The sequence below is a fragment of the Pseudophryne corroboree genome, chromosome 5 (genome assembly GCF_028390025.1).
Source record: "Pseudophryne corroboree isolate aPseCor3 chromosome 5, aPseCor3.hap2, whole genome shotgun sequence".
NCBI classification, from domain to species: Eukaryota; Metazoa; Chordata; class Amphibia; order Anura; family Myobatrachidae; genus Pseudophryne; species Pseudophryne corroboree.
Window position 1 is genome coordinate 135,726,275 of NC_086448.1, and position 16,482 is coordinate 135,742,756.

General features: G+C 42.7%; 1 protein-coding gene across 4 annotated transcripts in view; it reads left to right on the forward strand.

Annotated features, from left to right (window-relative positions):
• Positions 1-16,482, forward strand: part of HDAC9 (histone deacetylase 9) — a 1,168,275-nt gene that overhangs the window by 989,001 nt on the left and 162,792 nt on the right. For all 4 annotated transcript variants that reach the window (XM_063921745.1, XM_063921748.1, XM_063921746.1 and 1 more), the window contains 2 exons: positions 5,099-5,230; positions 11,170-11,285. In XM_063921745.1, the coding sequence (XP_063777815.1) occupies positions 5,099-5,230; positions 11,170-11,285 (248 nt within the window). The remainder of the gene's footprint in view (positions 1-5,098; positions 5,231-11,169; positions 11,286-16,482) is intronic.

Consider the following 16,482-nt stretch of genomic DNA (forward strand, 5'->3'; position numbering starts at 1 on the left):
TGAACTGGGGTGCGCCGCAAGTCCGGGGGCGTGGACTCGCGACACGCCTCCATTACCATGGAGACCGCGGGGACGGCTAAACCAGAGAGCCTGCCTTTCCGGTTCTCTGTGGGACCGGACCGGCCCACCTGCCCACCGGCCCTTCTGGCATGTGCCAGATGGCCAGTCCGGCCCTGGGCTAAGACCATTGTCCAGGTAGCAGTCACCACTGAGAATAAAGGGCTTATGTGTGTAGCATTGCATTGTCTAACGCAAGAGATATCTTTGTAGGCAGTTCTCATATTTTCCTTTCTTCAATGTCATTCAAAGTCTACATTTAAGTTTCTAATGAAAGTTAAGCACATTTATAGTTACAGATGTGAAAATACAAATCATTATACCAAAGACATAGCACAAAATAGCGTTTGTAGTACTTGCATTTAGCTGCAGTATGTCTTGTTTTTACATTTTCTGTTACATTACAGCAGGGATATTCAACATGCAGCCTTCCAGAGCTGCGGAACTGCACATCTCAGCATGAAAACTGTGGCAGGGCATGCTAGGATGTGTAGTTCAGCAGCAGCTGAAGTGCTGTATGTTGTCTACCCCTGCATTACAGTGCATTTGACACACGTCATATGCATTTGAAAGGTTACATTAATCACAATGGGAGTGCAGTGTAATGCAAGGAGAGCCAGATAAGACATGGTTTCACATGCATTTTACTTAAACAAGTTAGCTTCTGCCCAATGCCATATCAAGACACAAGACTGCCTCACCCCCACCTCTTTCCCATTATCTCTGGCACTATTGAGGCAAGCCGTTATCAACACCGTTTCTCTCCAGAACCCCTGGGGCACGTTATTCTCATCGACACTTCTCCCCATGTTCTCCAGCACTACAGGGACAGCCCTGTACCCCTGACGGCAGCACCAGTTGCACCGCCTTGGTTCCTGTTTTGTCACAGTGGAATGTTTAAAGACATGGATGGAGAGCACTGGTAAACATATAAACACATAAGTACATAATGCTTTTTATGTGGTTTGCTTGCATTTTAATGTTTGATAAAAAAAACCACCAAGTGTATATACAGTAGCCTAACCGGCCACAGTTGCAAAACTGCAGGATTATTATCATTATTATTACTATTATTATCTTTTATTTATATGGCGCTGCAATGGTTCAGCAGCACCTAGCAGAATACATAAACAAAGGAGCAAAACAAAACAAAAGAAAACTTACAGTACAAGACAATGGTGGTCATTCCGAGTTGATCGCTCGCTAGCAGTTTGTAGCAGCCATGCAAACGCTAGGCCGCCGCCCACTGGGAGTGTATTTTAGCTTAGCAGAAGTGCGAACGCATGTATCGCAGAGCAGCTACAAAGTTTTCTTTGTGCAGTTTCAAAGTAGCTCAAAACCTTCAGACCATTCAGTTCCTGGTTTGACGTCACAAACCCGCCCAGCGTTCGCCCAGCCACACCTGCGTTTTTACTGGCACGCCTGCGTTTTTCCGAACACTCCCTGAAAACGGTCAGTTGCCACTCAGAAACGCCCACTTCATGTCAATCACTCTGCGGCCACCAGTGCGACTGAAATGCTTCGCTAGACCCTGTGCAAAACTACATCGCTCGTTGTGCCCGTAAGATGCGCGTGCACATTGCGCCGCATATGCATGCGCAGATCTGCCATTTTTTAGCCTGATCGCTGCGCTGCGAACAAATGCAGCTAGCGATCAACTCGGAATGTCCCCCAATGGGCGGTATCTTATTACCTTCGATGTAGAATCGGGAGCGAAAAACTGGAGTTTTTTGTGATCTTTCCCAATGCATCACCGATAATTTTTTATGGGGTATCCAATTAGATCTCCCGTAAAAAAATAGTTTTTCATGCGTAAACACACAGGTTCAATGAAACCTGTGTGTTTTTGCCACCGAGGACCCAAAAAGCTGGCGGTCACTGTCCCATGCCCACCGCAGCAGCAGCGGGATGGGACTGCAGTGAGGGCACCCGGGAGCCGGAACTCAGCGCTGTGACCCCTGGTGGGGGAGCCAGAGCAGCGACGTGACCCGCATCCCCCCGCCCCTGGTGGTGGTCACATGACGGAGGTGCGGTCATGTTCCAAGTGAGCCGCCGGTGCAGCGCTACCCTATCTGCACCGGGAGCTGTTAGGAGCCAGCACCCAGTGCAGTACCACAAAAACGCCAATAAGCTGCAGCTCGTGCCGGCTTATCAGGGCTCATAGGATACCCCCAGGCGATATCATTACCCACAGTACTGTACCGCAGGTAATTGGATATCCCATAATGTAGGACAAGTACATGGTATATAAACATTGTTGCATGTATAAGCTAGTAATCATGTGTTGCCATATTCAGCAATGGTCCTATAAGGTTGTGACCAGCATTATGCCTTTTGTATTTAGCAGATACTAATAGGGAGAGCTCTGTCGTACATCACTTGTTAGGAGGAAATATTGCCGTTTTCTGACGTTATCTGAAAATTTATCTTCTCTAGAAAATACCAATTTTTTCTTTTTTTGCATTTTATTTCTTAAACAATTATTCCATATTCATGAGTTAATTGCAGTGAAAAACCTCAAAATATTCAGGTTTCCTCTCTTTTAATTGCAGATTGAATGTTTTTATTTCAACATTCTATGTTATGCATGGTTACCTTCTCAGCAGGCAGACATATTCAGAGACATGAATATATGAAAAATCTTACTGCTGATGTGATTGAAATGCAAAGTGCAAGTGAAAAGTGAATGATAAAAATAGGGAGGCAATCAGAGCCACCAGGCATGAAATGCAGTGACATAGAAGTTCTGAATATCTCTGGTGAATACTGAACAGCTTTCCTGACTGCCATGGGACCTCATCTCACATTAGTCAGTCATTAGTGGGAAATGGATCTTTGCAAGGAGAACCTTCATTTTTCTTTGAGTCATGTTTACAAATATGAATGTACTGTAAATAAACGTTTCAGAGTTTAGCAGAACTTTGGCGCAGGATTAGGCATTTTTGAACATCAGGCATTTTCTCCTGAATGAGGCTAAAATAGGGGGAAAAAATAGGAGTTATCCAACAGCTATTGTACAATGATCCACTCATGCAAACCTAGTGGAAGTTAGGCAGTGAAATAGAATGTTTGGCATCTGTTACTGCACATTTGCACTTGTTAGTACATCACTGCCCACTCCTCCCCCTATTTCTTTCAGTGATGTAGATACCAACGCATCTCAAATTTACCTCCTGTCGGGTGTGCAGCCGTGTGTAAGCTCTTCGTTAGAATAAATAACAGTAGTTTCACAGGGTTTCTGGAACCTACTTAGCGATGTGTACCCAGGCCGACATTACCGCTGACGGGACCCGGCATGTAGCAAGCACATACACACTTTCCGGTGTCGGGTCCAACAGGTGGATAAGTGACATTCTGTAGCATGTAATCGCTAGCGACATTGCCCACCGGCCCTGCTGCATGGCTGATGGGGATGTCACATATCGTGGGTACACACTAAATGATGTACCCGATATATTGTACCAATCCATATCGTCTTGTGTGTTCCAAAGCTTTAGGTAATATGCTTTTAAAACAAGCTTCAGTATGCAGTTGTAGTTGAATCTGTGTGTGAAGTTGGTCAATCTCTTTCCAGGAAAGGAGGTGTCTTTCGTTAATCATTAACTAAAACAATATAGAGATATCCACAGATGCATTATCTTTCTATATAGAAAGTGATTTATTGATAGGCCATGAACGCAATAAAATGATATCAATAAAACCGATATAACCGTACTGGAACAACACTTATGGGAGCAGTGGTATTTTAAGTTGGGAGGCTCCAGATACTCTTGTCTTTACTGTCACAAATGTGCAGGTAGAGGTTTCTTCTTGTTGAGACACAGGCAAATCAGGTCCACAATGGTTCATAAAACTTTTCTTCGGATGCAGAGGCATATTAACGCCTGGGGGAGGTCATTGGCAGCACTACCACTATACCTGTTTCTGGTGGCCATCTTTTGGGCGATTGCACATGCACAGAAGATTGCAAAGGTTCTGGTGTAGATAAATCACCTGAAAGATGCCGCTAACAACAGGTATTAGAGGGGCCTGCTGCAGTGCACAGAGTTGGGTCAATTTTGGGTTCAGGCTGGGCAGCACAGGGCTCCTTGACACAGGAAGCTGTGCACACCGCACAACTTGCACCCATTATAGATATGCCACTGAGAATCTTGGTAATGCCAGGTTTCTCTCCCAAGGCCTTCTTTATTTTTTGCAGGCTTCTTTTATTTATTATTATTATTATTATAACCACCAGTTATTTTTATAGCACACTCATATTCCGCAGCGCTTTATAGAGAATATTTTGGCAATCCACATCTGTCCCTTCCCCAGTGGAGCTTACAATCTATGGGGGTAATTCCAAGTTGATCGCAGCAGGAAATTTTTTAGCAGTTGGGCAAAACCATGTGCACTGCAGGGGGGGCAGATATAACATGTGCAGAGAGAGTTAGATTTGGGTGGGTTATTTTGTTTCTGTGCAGGGTAAATACTGGCTGCTTTATATTTACACTGCAATTTAGATTTCAGTTTGAACTCACCCCACCCACATCTAACTCTCTCTGCACATGTTATATCTGCCTCCCCTGCACTGCACATGGTTTTGCCCAACTGCTAAAAAATGTATGCGATCAACTCAGAATTACCCCCTATATTCCCTACAACGTGTGCACACACACACATATTCACGTTAGGGTTAATTTTGCTTTTGGAGCCAGTTATCCTACCAGTATATTTTTGGATCATTGAAGGACCTGAACCAAACCCACGCAAGCATGGGGAGATATACAAACTCCACACAGTTAGGGCCATGGTTTGAACTGATAACCCATGACCTCAGTGCTGTGAGGGAGTAATGCTAACCATTACACCCACCGTCCATGGAGGAACACGGAAATTACACCTGGTTTACTTCCAACTTGCATATTTGCAATGACCTCAAATATGTTTAATCGACCGGATAACCGGTTTTCCATAAATCCTAACAGTGGACAGTATTTAAGTCTGAAATTTTTCCTATTTTACAGTTTTTCTTTAATTTGTTGCATTATTGTGATTTCAGCTTCAGAACCTAACCTGAAGGTTCGGTCTCGTTTAAAACAAAAGGTAACTGAGAGGAGAAGCAGCCCTTTACTCAGAAGAAAAGATGGAAATGTTATAAGTTCCTACAAGAAGAGAATATTTGAGGTGGCAGGTACGCTTATGTAGATAAATGTATATAGCATTTATTTATTAAACTATATTATATAAAGAGGACCATTTTGAATAGGCAGCTGTGCAACTATTTTTGCATTCCATAGAACAGTCCTCATTCCTCCAGCAGGTCATGTTTTCTGGAAATTTTTATTATTTTGCTAGGTTGGTAATTATCCCGCCAGTTTGCACATACAGAAATCCTGAAAGCATGATCTGTTGGAGGTCCTTGAGGACTGGAGTTGAAACCCAGAGGTGTAGCTACGTGCCATGGTGCCCGGAGCAAGGATATGTTTTGGCACCCCTCTCCTGTACTGAATTTGGTGTGTGTTACATTTGAAAAGAAAAAATATATAAAAAAATCCTAAATTGGTGACAGGGCCGGTTCTAGACCCTGTAGATTCCTGTTTCCTTTCCATGTTTAAAATAGGGATAGTGCGCACCGAAGACATGCAACAAAAAAAATGTAGGGGCGAGGCTTCACAGGGAAGGAGCGTGGCCACCAAATAGTTCAATTTAGATTACACCGCACAGTATTGTCCATTATTCACATTACACCACACAGTAGTAACCCTTATACACCTTATGCCACACAACAGAGCCCCTTATACACCTTACGTCACACAGTAGAGCCTCTTATACAAGTTACACAACACAGTAGAGCCGCTTATACACATTACACCACAATAGAGTTGTTTATACACAGTATGCCACAGTAGAGCCGCTTATACATGTTATGCCATAGTAGAGCCATGTATACATGTTACTCTGCAGCTTCAAATGCAGAGAGAGGTGCTGCAGCATCAATGTAGAGAGAGGTGCTGCAGCAGCTGAGGCAGAGAGAAGTGCTGCAACAGCCAAGGCAGAAAGAGGTGCTGCAGCAGCCGGGGCAGAGAGAGGTGCTGCAGCAGCTGGGGCAGAGAGCGTTGCTGCAGCAGCCAAAGCAGAGAGAGGTGTTGCAGCAGCCGAGGCAGAAAGAGGTTCTGCAGCAGCGGGGGCAGAGAGTGGTGCTGCAGGACAGAAGTAACCCTGCTGCACAGCTACAAGCAGACAGTGAGAGGGCAGGCAGAGCTCCAGCATGTGCTGGCTGTCAGTGTCTCCTGCTCTCGCCTCTGGCCTGCCCTGTTCCCTACCTAGTCTCCGAGTCAGTGTGTACTCCCTCTGCTTCTCCTGCTCTGCGGCTGCCTGCATAGTGGGTGGAGGGAGGGAGGTAGGCCGTGACGCACCCTGTAACTTTTCCAGCGACCAGAGCACGCGCTCCACCCTTGCCACCCTCGCTACACCACTTTTGAAACTCACTACTATAGAACAGTGCAGCCCATCACAGTACATTTATTGTGAATGAATGGCTTTGCAGCAAGGACATTGGCACATTCCGCTTTCTTTGCAAAATTTGTCTAATACTTTTTGGTTAAATTGCCCAAGACTGGGTAACTGAAAAAGCTGAAGTCATGTTGTACCATCTCCCGTACATGTGTGTATTTTCTTATATTCCATAGTTGCTGGTCATGTGTAGTTAGTAAGGATGTTTTATTGATGTATTGACATGGGGGCCGATTCAGACCTGGGCGCTGCTACGACAGCGGTCATAGGCTGAAGGCCGGTAAAGTGTGCGCACACGCAGCAGCCGCACTGCGCATATGCACACATTGAGATGTGACGGAATCTCACTTCTGTGAACGCCTCTGCCTGATTGACAGGCAGTGGGGTTCGCGGGGTGGGAGGGCGCGTTGCGGCGGCATTAAAGGGGCAATGACTCGGCATGCGGGAACATGGTCCGGACAATGCAGGCCAGTGACGTGCAGTGGGGTGAAGCAGGTGAGGCAGAGCCTTTCCTGTCATAATAACGTTTGTGCCAGAGTTTTGACTGCGTAAAGTATATGAATAATACAAAGAGTATGTTTGAAATATATTCTTTGCATTATTCTAATCATTTTTATAGCCAAAACTCTGGAGTAAAAAGTCTATGGCAGGGGATGCAGTGCCTCACCTGCCTATCCTTTCCGCACATCTCTGATCAAAACTCACCAAATTTCCAGGAGTTTATACTGCTGCACCTGTGTATAATGCCCAGATGTACCCTTTGGCTCATATTTTGTGTGTAAATCTGGATCTGGTGCTAGCTAGTGCCTCCTTAGCCTTTTAGCCCACCGCACGTCCCTGATGCAGGCGTGTCCGGACTGTTTGTGAGGTGGGCCACGGTAGCTGCATGACGTCACATGCTGCCGCTGCGACCCAAAGCATGGCTAGCAGAGGGCTACTCGAAACATGCAAAAGCTTTTACATGTCTGCGGGGGGCGGGGGGGGGGGGGGGGTTTGCTGGGTTCGGCATGCGGCCTGTGCTGGGCGTCCCCCCGCATGTCTAGGAATTTGATTGTAGATGTGCGGTTTTTTTGCACATCTACGATCAGGTCTGAATTACCCCCATAGATAGAAGCAGAGCAGTAGCAGGCTTACACTAGATTGATAGCATGTTATTATGACCTTTGGAAATCTACTATGCTTATCTTTGGGTGACACTCCATATGTCCTGTCTTGTAAAAATAAATAGTAGTGACAATGTTCTTATTTTATTGGGACACCCATGATGTTTCTTAGTCAGACAATGCTTGATTTTGGGTTACCCAATGCAGTAGTGTTAATGTCCCATCTGGACTAGCACAAACTTCTCCTTTCTGGCCTTCTTCTCACTGGCCTCTCACCATCCCAATCTATACCTAATGCTGCTGCTCATCTCATTTACCTCTCCTGCCATTGTGTGTTGACCTCACCCCAACTACTTCACTCGCTCCTAATCCACCTCAGAGATTCAGGCGCCTCGGCCTCATGTAAAAAGCCCTTAGTCATGCCATTCCCCCTATGTTTCCACTTTCCAGCATCATTTGTGTTCACACTTCCTTCCACCCTCTCTGCTCATCCACTGATCACCACCTCACCTCAAGGTCACCTCCTCTTACTCCACATCCAAAATACTCCCTTGCTACCCCACTGCTCTACTCCAGAGAGAGACTCTGGGTTTTGTTGATGTTAACTTCCATTGCTGCCCCAATAGTTATTTGACTCTGGGGTGCCGATGGTAGGGGGAAGGTTCAGATTGGCTGGTCCTTCATACATACACTTCACCATAATAATGTATACAATGAAGGAGCTGTAGCCGCATCTCCACCCACGCCCCTCCCCCCCCCCCCCCCCCCCTCCAATCCGACACAGACACACACCAAGGACTTTGATCACCCAAAGTCTTGGCGGACCACTGCTTATAAGACAGAATTATATATATATGCCTTTGGCAGACCAATGAGGAATATAAAGACTATACAATAAATACTGCATGTGCAGCTTAGCAGGAAATCTTATAAGGCTAGAACAAGAATTTAAAATTATCGACAAGCATTTATTACTGTTCACTAGAAATAACTTTTCAGATAGTCGATAAAGCTGGGTACACACTTTACACTTATCGGGCTGATCAGCCAATAAATGTATGATCAGCTCAATAATTGTTTAGTGTGTATGCAGAAGCGTTGGCCGATACACAGTTTTAAACTATTCTGCAACGGTCACATTGGGAGGACGGGTTCTGATGTGCTGCGCACTCATCTCGTTCCCGACCTCCTGATCCTGTTGAAGACATCTGAAGACAGCATGCGCTGATCTAGAAATTGCTCAGTGTGTACGAGTGCACACATATCCGATAGTCGCTCTATTGGGTCAGACTGTTCATCAGATCTGCACAATTTATCTGCTAGTGTGTTCCCAGCACTACAAATACGGACTTGATTCAAGCTGTTTTAGAAACATTTCAAATTAATTTAGGGGAGAACAGGATTGGAACAGAGGAGGCAGTGGGAAAATGTAGCTGTTGGTATTTCTGGAGAGCTGCTTGTTGCAGGAAGAATGAGGGTTGGAGGAATTAGCAGGTCACCCAGTTAGGGAGCTCATTAATGAAGTGTTTAAAAGTTGAGGAAGAAAGGTGAAATGTAAGGCTACAGTAGATGCATGAAACCCTAGACCTACTGATTTATCTGTATCAGGGACTACACTACTATTATACAGCAGCAGTGTCACACAAACCTCCCAGTAGTAATGAAATTAAGCCAAGCATGAAACTACCAATTTTTGTTTGTGAACTGTCTGGTCACCATATGGAGGCACAGTGCTATTCACCAGCCTGGCTACACACTGAGTGCCACTGCCAGATGGAAGGTGTAGCTACTGTATAGCTTTAGAAACAGTTTGGTTTTGCACATTTGTTCTCAGGTATGTTTTCATTTGTTGTCCCTGTACATACAGATGTGTCCTCATACATTGCGGCTTTAGTTGCGCCAAAAAGCCCCTCCCGGTGCGCCAGGTCCCAGGCGGTTTGGCTGCTCCAAGTGTCTTTATTCTTCAAAATATGCATCTTATTCATACAAACACAGAAATTTGATGTGCAACATTTGTACGTCTAGGTGCAACTGAGTCTGAATCTGTGTATGAAGGGCTCTGAGGTAGCGGTCGCAGCTTTTGCTATCACCTCATTGGGCTTCATCTGCAACTCAATACAAAAATAGCAAAAAATAGATGGGTTGGGTACGGGATCCCAGCATTCAGGATTCCGACCAAAGGAAAACAGACACCAGCAATTTGACTTTCATAATCCTAACACTTTTCTCAAACTAAACTAAACCTACTCCTAACCCTACCCTTATCCCTCCCTACCTGCTCCCGCACAGCCTAACCCTATCCTTATCCCTCCCTCCCTGCCCCCGCACAGCCTAACCCTACCCTTATCCCTCCCTCCCTGCCCCCGCACAGCCTAACCCTACCCTTATCCCTCCCTCCCTGCTCCCGCACAGCCTAACCCTACCCTTATCCCTCCCTCCCTGCTCCCGCACAGCCTAACCCTACCCTTATCCCTCCCTACCTGCTCCCGCACAGCCTAACCCTACCCTGACACCCCCACCCCCTTCCCCAGCATACGTGCATCACTTCGGGAATCTGGCTGTTGGATTTTGGTGCCGATCTTCTGACCACCGGATAGTTCTTGCTGCAAGAAAAATTTCATAGACAGCAGATGAAAAGAGACAATAACCGAGACCAGAGCTGTCCACCTGTCGGGCACTCTAAGGCCTTTTTCTGGCTCCTATACTTACCCTGCACAGTTTCTTCTACCTACCACAGTTACTTTTTTAGTGGTATTGGTCCTACAATCATGTAGTTGTGACAAGTACACCTACCTCTTCATGTAAAGTCCTCAGACAGTGCTAATAAGAGTAACAAGACAAATCAAATAGTTTGTGGTATCCAAAAACTGTCTTTGAGTAGTAGAAAAAGGAAGATTATTCATATAACACATAAAAAGAGTAATGATTTACATGCATATGCTCCAGCATAATACATTACTTTATAATTGGGACTGATTCTGTGTCACAAACGATTCTACCAAAATTCTGTTCACAGTCCACAAATGAAAGTCTAGTGTGAGTATCCGCCCTTATTCTGAGTCACATATGTCTGCAACAGCACCACCACACACACACACACACACACACACACACACACACACACACACTGCTGCATGCGCTAGAGTAGCCGCCAACACTGTTTTCTCACCTACCCTATGCATATGGTCTTGTGTGCAATGCAGAATCGGGTCCATCAGTATTATCAGTACACCCAGCAAGCCCATCACCCTAATGTTTTAGTATGTGCAGCAAGCCTTGTATTGCCATTATTTTGAAATAAACAGTAAGTAGCTGTAGGTCCCTTTGCTGGGTAAGCCGCGGACTACCACCCTAAAAGTCCTTATCATCCACATCAGCATGGGAGCTTGCTATAGAACACATCATAGGGTAGAACACTGCATTGTTTTATGAATTGTTACTGTGATATTGCTGCATGCTTTCTATAGGTGTATAACTGCTTCTCATTCATTGTGGTTGTTTTTAATGATTCTAGAGTCTTCAGTCAGTAGCAGCTCCCCAGTATCAGGACCCAGCTCCCCGAGTAATGGCCCAGTTAGCATGGGAGTGGACAGTGAAAGTTCTGTCTTGCCGTCCAGCTCTCTTCCCGAGGTAAGAACAAAGTGTGGTCATTTACATGTAAGATCATGGTTCTACCTAGTGCTGGCAGCAGTTACTGTATGAATAAGGTAACCTAATACCGAGTTTATTATTAGTTGAATTCAAACTTACTGTAGAATACTGTATATTTGTGAATACACTATCTGGTTTTGACATCTGTTGCGACAAATATTGTATTACAATCCAATCTTACAGCGAAGAAGTTGAATGATTTCACAATCCAGTAGCTACAGGCCTGTGGATTATTTTATTATTATCTATGTATTTATTTATTTATCAATCTATTTATTTCTATAGCACCACTAAATTACCCAGCACTGTACAGAAAATATGTTATTTACAACAGTCCCTGGCCCAGAGGAGCTTACAGTCTAAAGTCTTTAACATACAATCACACACACATGCAAGATAGACAAACTGTCAACTCATTTTAATATTTCATCAAAATCCATCACAGTTTATGAATTTAGCCCTTTATCCATACAACAGTTGCAACCCCCCCCCCCCCCCAAACAAAAAAACAACAACTCCCAGCACAGATTTTTGTGTCATTTTGGAACCTATTTATGAAGATGAGGCGATGCATCAGCGATAATGAGGATGTGACAAAATAACTGGGCAGAGTTGTCACAATCTGGCACAATTGAAATGGTCAATTCGGTGCAAGACAATTGAAATAACCTGAATAATGAACTACATATTACAATATTATTTCTAAGAAATGTAACCGTATGCCCCTACAAGAATTTTTTTATAACTATGTTTGAATGGGATCCTGACACTGTTTTGTCACAAGATGAATCAAAACCAAACTTTGGCTTTCACCATACAAATGTAATCCCTCTGGATGCTGTGAGATGTATGCTTTCAGTAAATAATAAAATGTGCTTGTATAGCAGAATCTTTAGGTCATCAGTAGGACATCCATGCAGATCCTCAGACACTTCTATTTCCAGCCAGTCCATTCACAATAAATTAATTGTGAACTGTGCTCCTGGGGGCAGGTGTTTGACCCCGGCCCACTGATTAGTAGACCCCTGTGGACACCAGGAGAGAAAATAATGTAACACTGATAGCTAACATGTGGCTTTATCTTGTAACCCTTTGTATAAGAAATCAGGGATGTCAAATGGAGGTAGCAGAATAAAGACTTCATTACTCCACAATTAGACAATTAGGGACTGAGTCTTCAGTAATGAAGGATTTAATGCTCCAGGTATGCATTAGAGCCTGCGGTGTTACAGAGCTCCCTGTTACTTACAAAGTTCAATTATAGTAACACTTGATAAAAAAAGGGTTCTTTCTGTGCATTTATTAAATTTCAGGCTCACAGTACATTAGAGATTGTGGTTTTGAGTTTTCCATTACTTTGGGCAAAATTCATTAGTTTCACTGCCAACGGGAAGTCAAATATTTTTCTGCTTCGCATGAGGAGGATCCAAATCTTTTGTCTATTTTGTTTTTAAATAGCATTCTTTCTGTGGTTTGGATCAATGGGAGGCAGGTTTCAAGGCAGTAATATCTGATATCAACTACTAACTTACACAATAAGATCCCGGATTGAGATGGAATTTACATACCAACAATGAAGTTCAGTGTATACAACTGAATAAATACTTTTTTTTTTTTTCCCTTTTGGATACAATTCACAAAAGTTGTGGTTGTAAAAATAACTAAAAAAATACAAATGACAGACATAATGTAAAAAATATTTATGAAGTGTGAAAATCACAAATGTTGTCCGATCATTTCAACACTGCGATTGTCATTTTTTGTTGAAAGGTTATGCTATAAAAAGTGGATGTACAATAGTTTGATGTTCTCTAGAATGATAGTGATTTTCATGAAGCGTGAGCTTAGAAGTATGTATTTAATGGGAAAAATAAAGCTTTTAAGACCATTTTTATGAAGGTTTTGAATGAAGATAAAGGTTAAAATTTACATTTTGTTATGACAAGAAAGATTTCATAAAAATGAAATTGTCAACTTTATACCAACTGATTCTCTTCTATTTGTGAATGTGACAGCAATACGATCATTTTAAGTGCTTCTTAGTGATTATTAACATTTGTCTATATAATACATATGTATCACGCAGCGTTTTGCAGAGAATATACAGTCATTTGCAGCAGTCTCTGCCCCATTGAAACTTACAGTCTGTATGATAAAAACAATGGTACTTTATCTCCATCCACTTTATCTTTCTCCAAGTCTTAGTACATAGACTGCAATTTGTTATTTTTTTCCCAACTAATTCTCAAAACTTTTATTACATGTTTACGCAAAAAAAAAAAAAATACATTTGTTCAATTACTTAGCTTTTGTTAATATTTTATATGTAGAAATTGTTCAAAGATGTCAGGTTAAAAAACTATTTTTAGCTTGATCTTCACAAACAGATTTGTCTGCAGAACACTGAGGTTCATAGAATCTTGAATTTCATTGAAAAATGTAACTTACAGTATTTCTGATTATAAATCCTTACAGACTCTTATTGTATTAAATTGTAACTGTGCTAATGTAATGTTTATACCATACACAGTATGAGCTTTACTGTGAGATAACAATTTTTTTCTTATATTTCACTGCAGCTCAACATTGTACTCTACTATACAATGTACATAATTTCCTTTACACATTCAATTAAAAACATCAAAATCTAGAGGGGAAAAGTTCCCTCTGGCTGCTGTGTACAGTATGTGAGGCATAGTGACACATTTGTGAATGATGTAGAAATTCCGCACACTGTACTGTATATTATATGTGTGACATTATGGTCACATTCATAGGGTGAGTTTCACTTTGGCATATCTGCAGAAGGTGTTGGAGTTAGTATTTGTGGTTACGCCCAAAACCAAAGTGGCCTCTAAACAGACTTTCTGTTACCCAAATATTATCCCTAGCTGTAGCGTAAGGTGAGAAATGTTCCAGGATGTTATAAATTAATGACTGTGAAGTTAATCTGGACAGCCAATCAGATAGTTGCTTAAATTGTCTAACCTGTGTTAGGTAAAACAAAACTGATTGTCTATTGGTTGCTTTGGGTTTTACACATTTGTATACTGAGTTGATGTGATGTAGGACTGACATTAGGGGGCATAGTTATTAGCATTGGGTGTGAGTTGCTAAAGTCATTTACTAATTGTTAGCTAATGGATGATTTACTAAAGGTCTAGGTTACATGCTAATTTAGAAATTGTCAGTTTGTTTGCAAAACTCAGCTAAGCTACTGTCAGTGAGGATTAATATTACGTTTGTGTGCTCACTTTCTCCTAGTCTCTTTCATTGAGTGTTGGAAGTGAACACAGATTTACCAGTCTGAAAAACAGCTCGTACCTGTAGTTAATCATCCTCATAGGTGCAAATCTGTATAGTGTCATTATATTAGACTAATAAACACACAACAGTACAAGTTGCTATAGGTGACTGTTGTGCTACTTCCACTTATTTTCCTGAATAACCCCCTTCTGATTCATGGGCTGAGTTGAGAGTTGCACCTGTAACAAACCAATTTGCAATGCAAGTGGTACAAATACATTTATTTTGTTTTGCATGCGGGGTAAATACTGGCTGCTTTTGCATGTAGCCCACTGGTCAGTTTTATTTTTATACTGCAGTTTACATTTGAGTTTGGCTACACCCCTATTCATACTTTACTACTCTCCCAGAATGGCCTGGAGGCTTCTGAAAATTAGGGAACATGTCCCCCGAAGCTGGCTTCCAGCCGCCCCTCCCCCACTTCCTACGGCCTCACCCCTGCTACCTCCCACTCATCCCCGCAGCTGCCTACTTTTGGAGGGAAAGTGGATGGGGCGATGACACAATTTGCGCTGAATCGCCTCATTCTTGCCCTGCCCCCACTTTACAATGCCGGTAATGTGGACATTGCACAGCAGGAGGTGGGGCTGCGATGACGCGATCAGGTTTCACCGTTCTGAGACCGCCCCCCATGGCGATACCACACCCCCTGTTGTGGTGACCTGGCTGCCCACTCGCGGGGGCGGGGCAGGCAGAACGTCAGCAACTATGCCCTTATTAAACACAAATCTTGCAGTGCAACAAGGTGCACAGTTACTCACACAAACTGAATTATTCCTTCTTGCTAACAAGTTATTTTCACTCTAAATCAAATATTACACATCTATTATAGGAATATTGTTTATACTTAGCAACTATAATCCTTTTTTTTCACCTTTCACCATATAATACGTTTATTTACCTATTTGTATTTTTTAGGATTTACAATTTTTCACCATTTTTCAATAACAAATTGATACTCCTGTGACCATTGCTTACCCCTTTCTACCCCCCTGTAACCTATTTTTATTTTATATTTATGTGAGGTAGAGATACACAAAGAAGACTTTTTCCCACAAGACCTTTACATTAAAATCATGTTCCCTTTAGGACTTGTGCTGTATTTTTTTTCTTTTACATTCTGGTTATAACAATTTGCCACCTAAGACTAATAAAAAGGTTAATGGCTACCATCCATCGTAGTGGGGAGGTTGTTTAATGACATGTTACAATGAATGACTAGTTTCTTGATTTACTATAAATACAGTAATTTAACACCTTTTACTACTGTGCAAGCTTTTTTTGTTTATCATTCGCCCCTTGGGTCCACACAAATGTCAGAGAGAAATTTACTCATCCCCTCTCCTCCGGCCTTCTACTGCCTGGGACCCAGCTATAAGCCGCATCTGAAAACAAAACTGGCCCACGAAGGTTACATTTTTGAATAACATCCTGTATTTTTGTGTTGCTGTGCTCTTCACTGACAGCCAGGCATTAGCCAAATTTATTTTCCCAAGTTAATTGATATCCCAGATTTATCCATTACAAAACCAGCAGCCCTTCCAACCTTTACATGCTTGACAAGTTATTATATTTACTTAGTCAATCCTATGTGTGCCGGATCCCTCTTGGAGGTGGTCTATTATCGCAGACCCATATGCTTTTTGTTTGGGAAGAAAGCAGTCACTGTTGTCATACTGTTACACAGGGTATTCTTTTTCAGTGATGTGGCTCCCCTGTGAATAATATTGTGCCATAGCTCGATTCTAATGGGGCCTATGTGGACCTTATTATGGACTGATGCTAAATTAGGGTGAAAAGAGACAGTGTAATAAGATGACGCCATTAGACCACATGTTGGAACCGTGTATACAATTTTAATAACTGACAG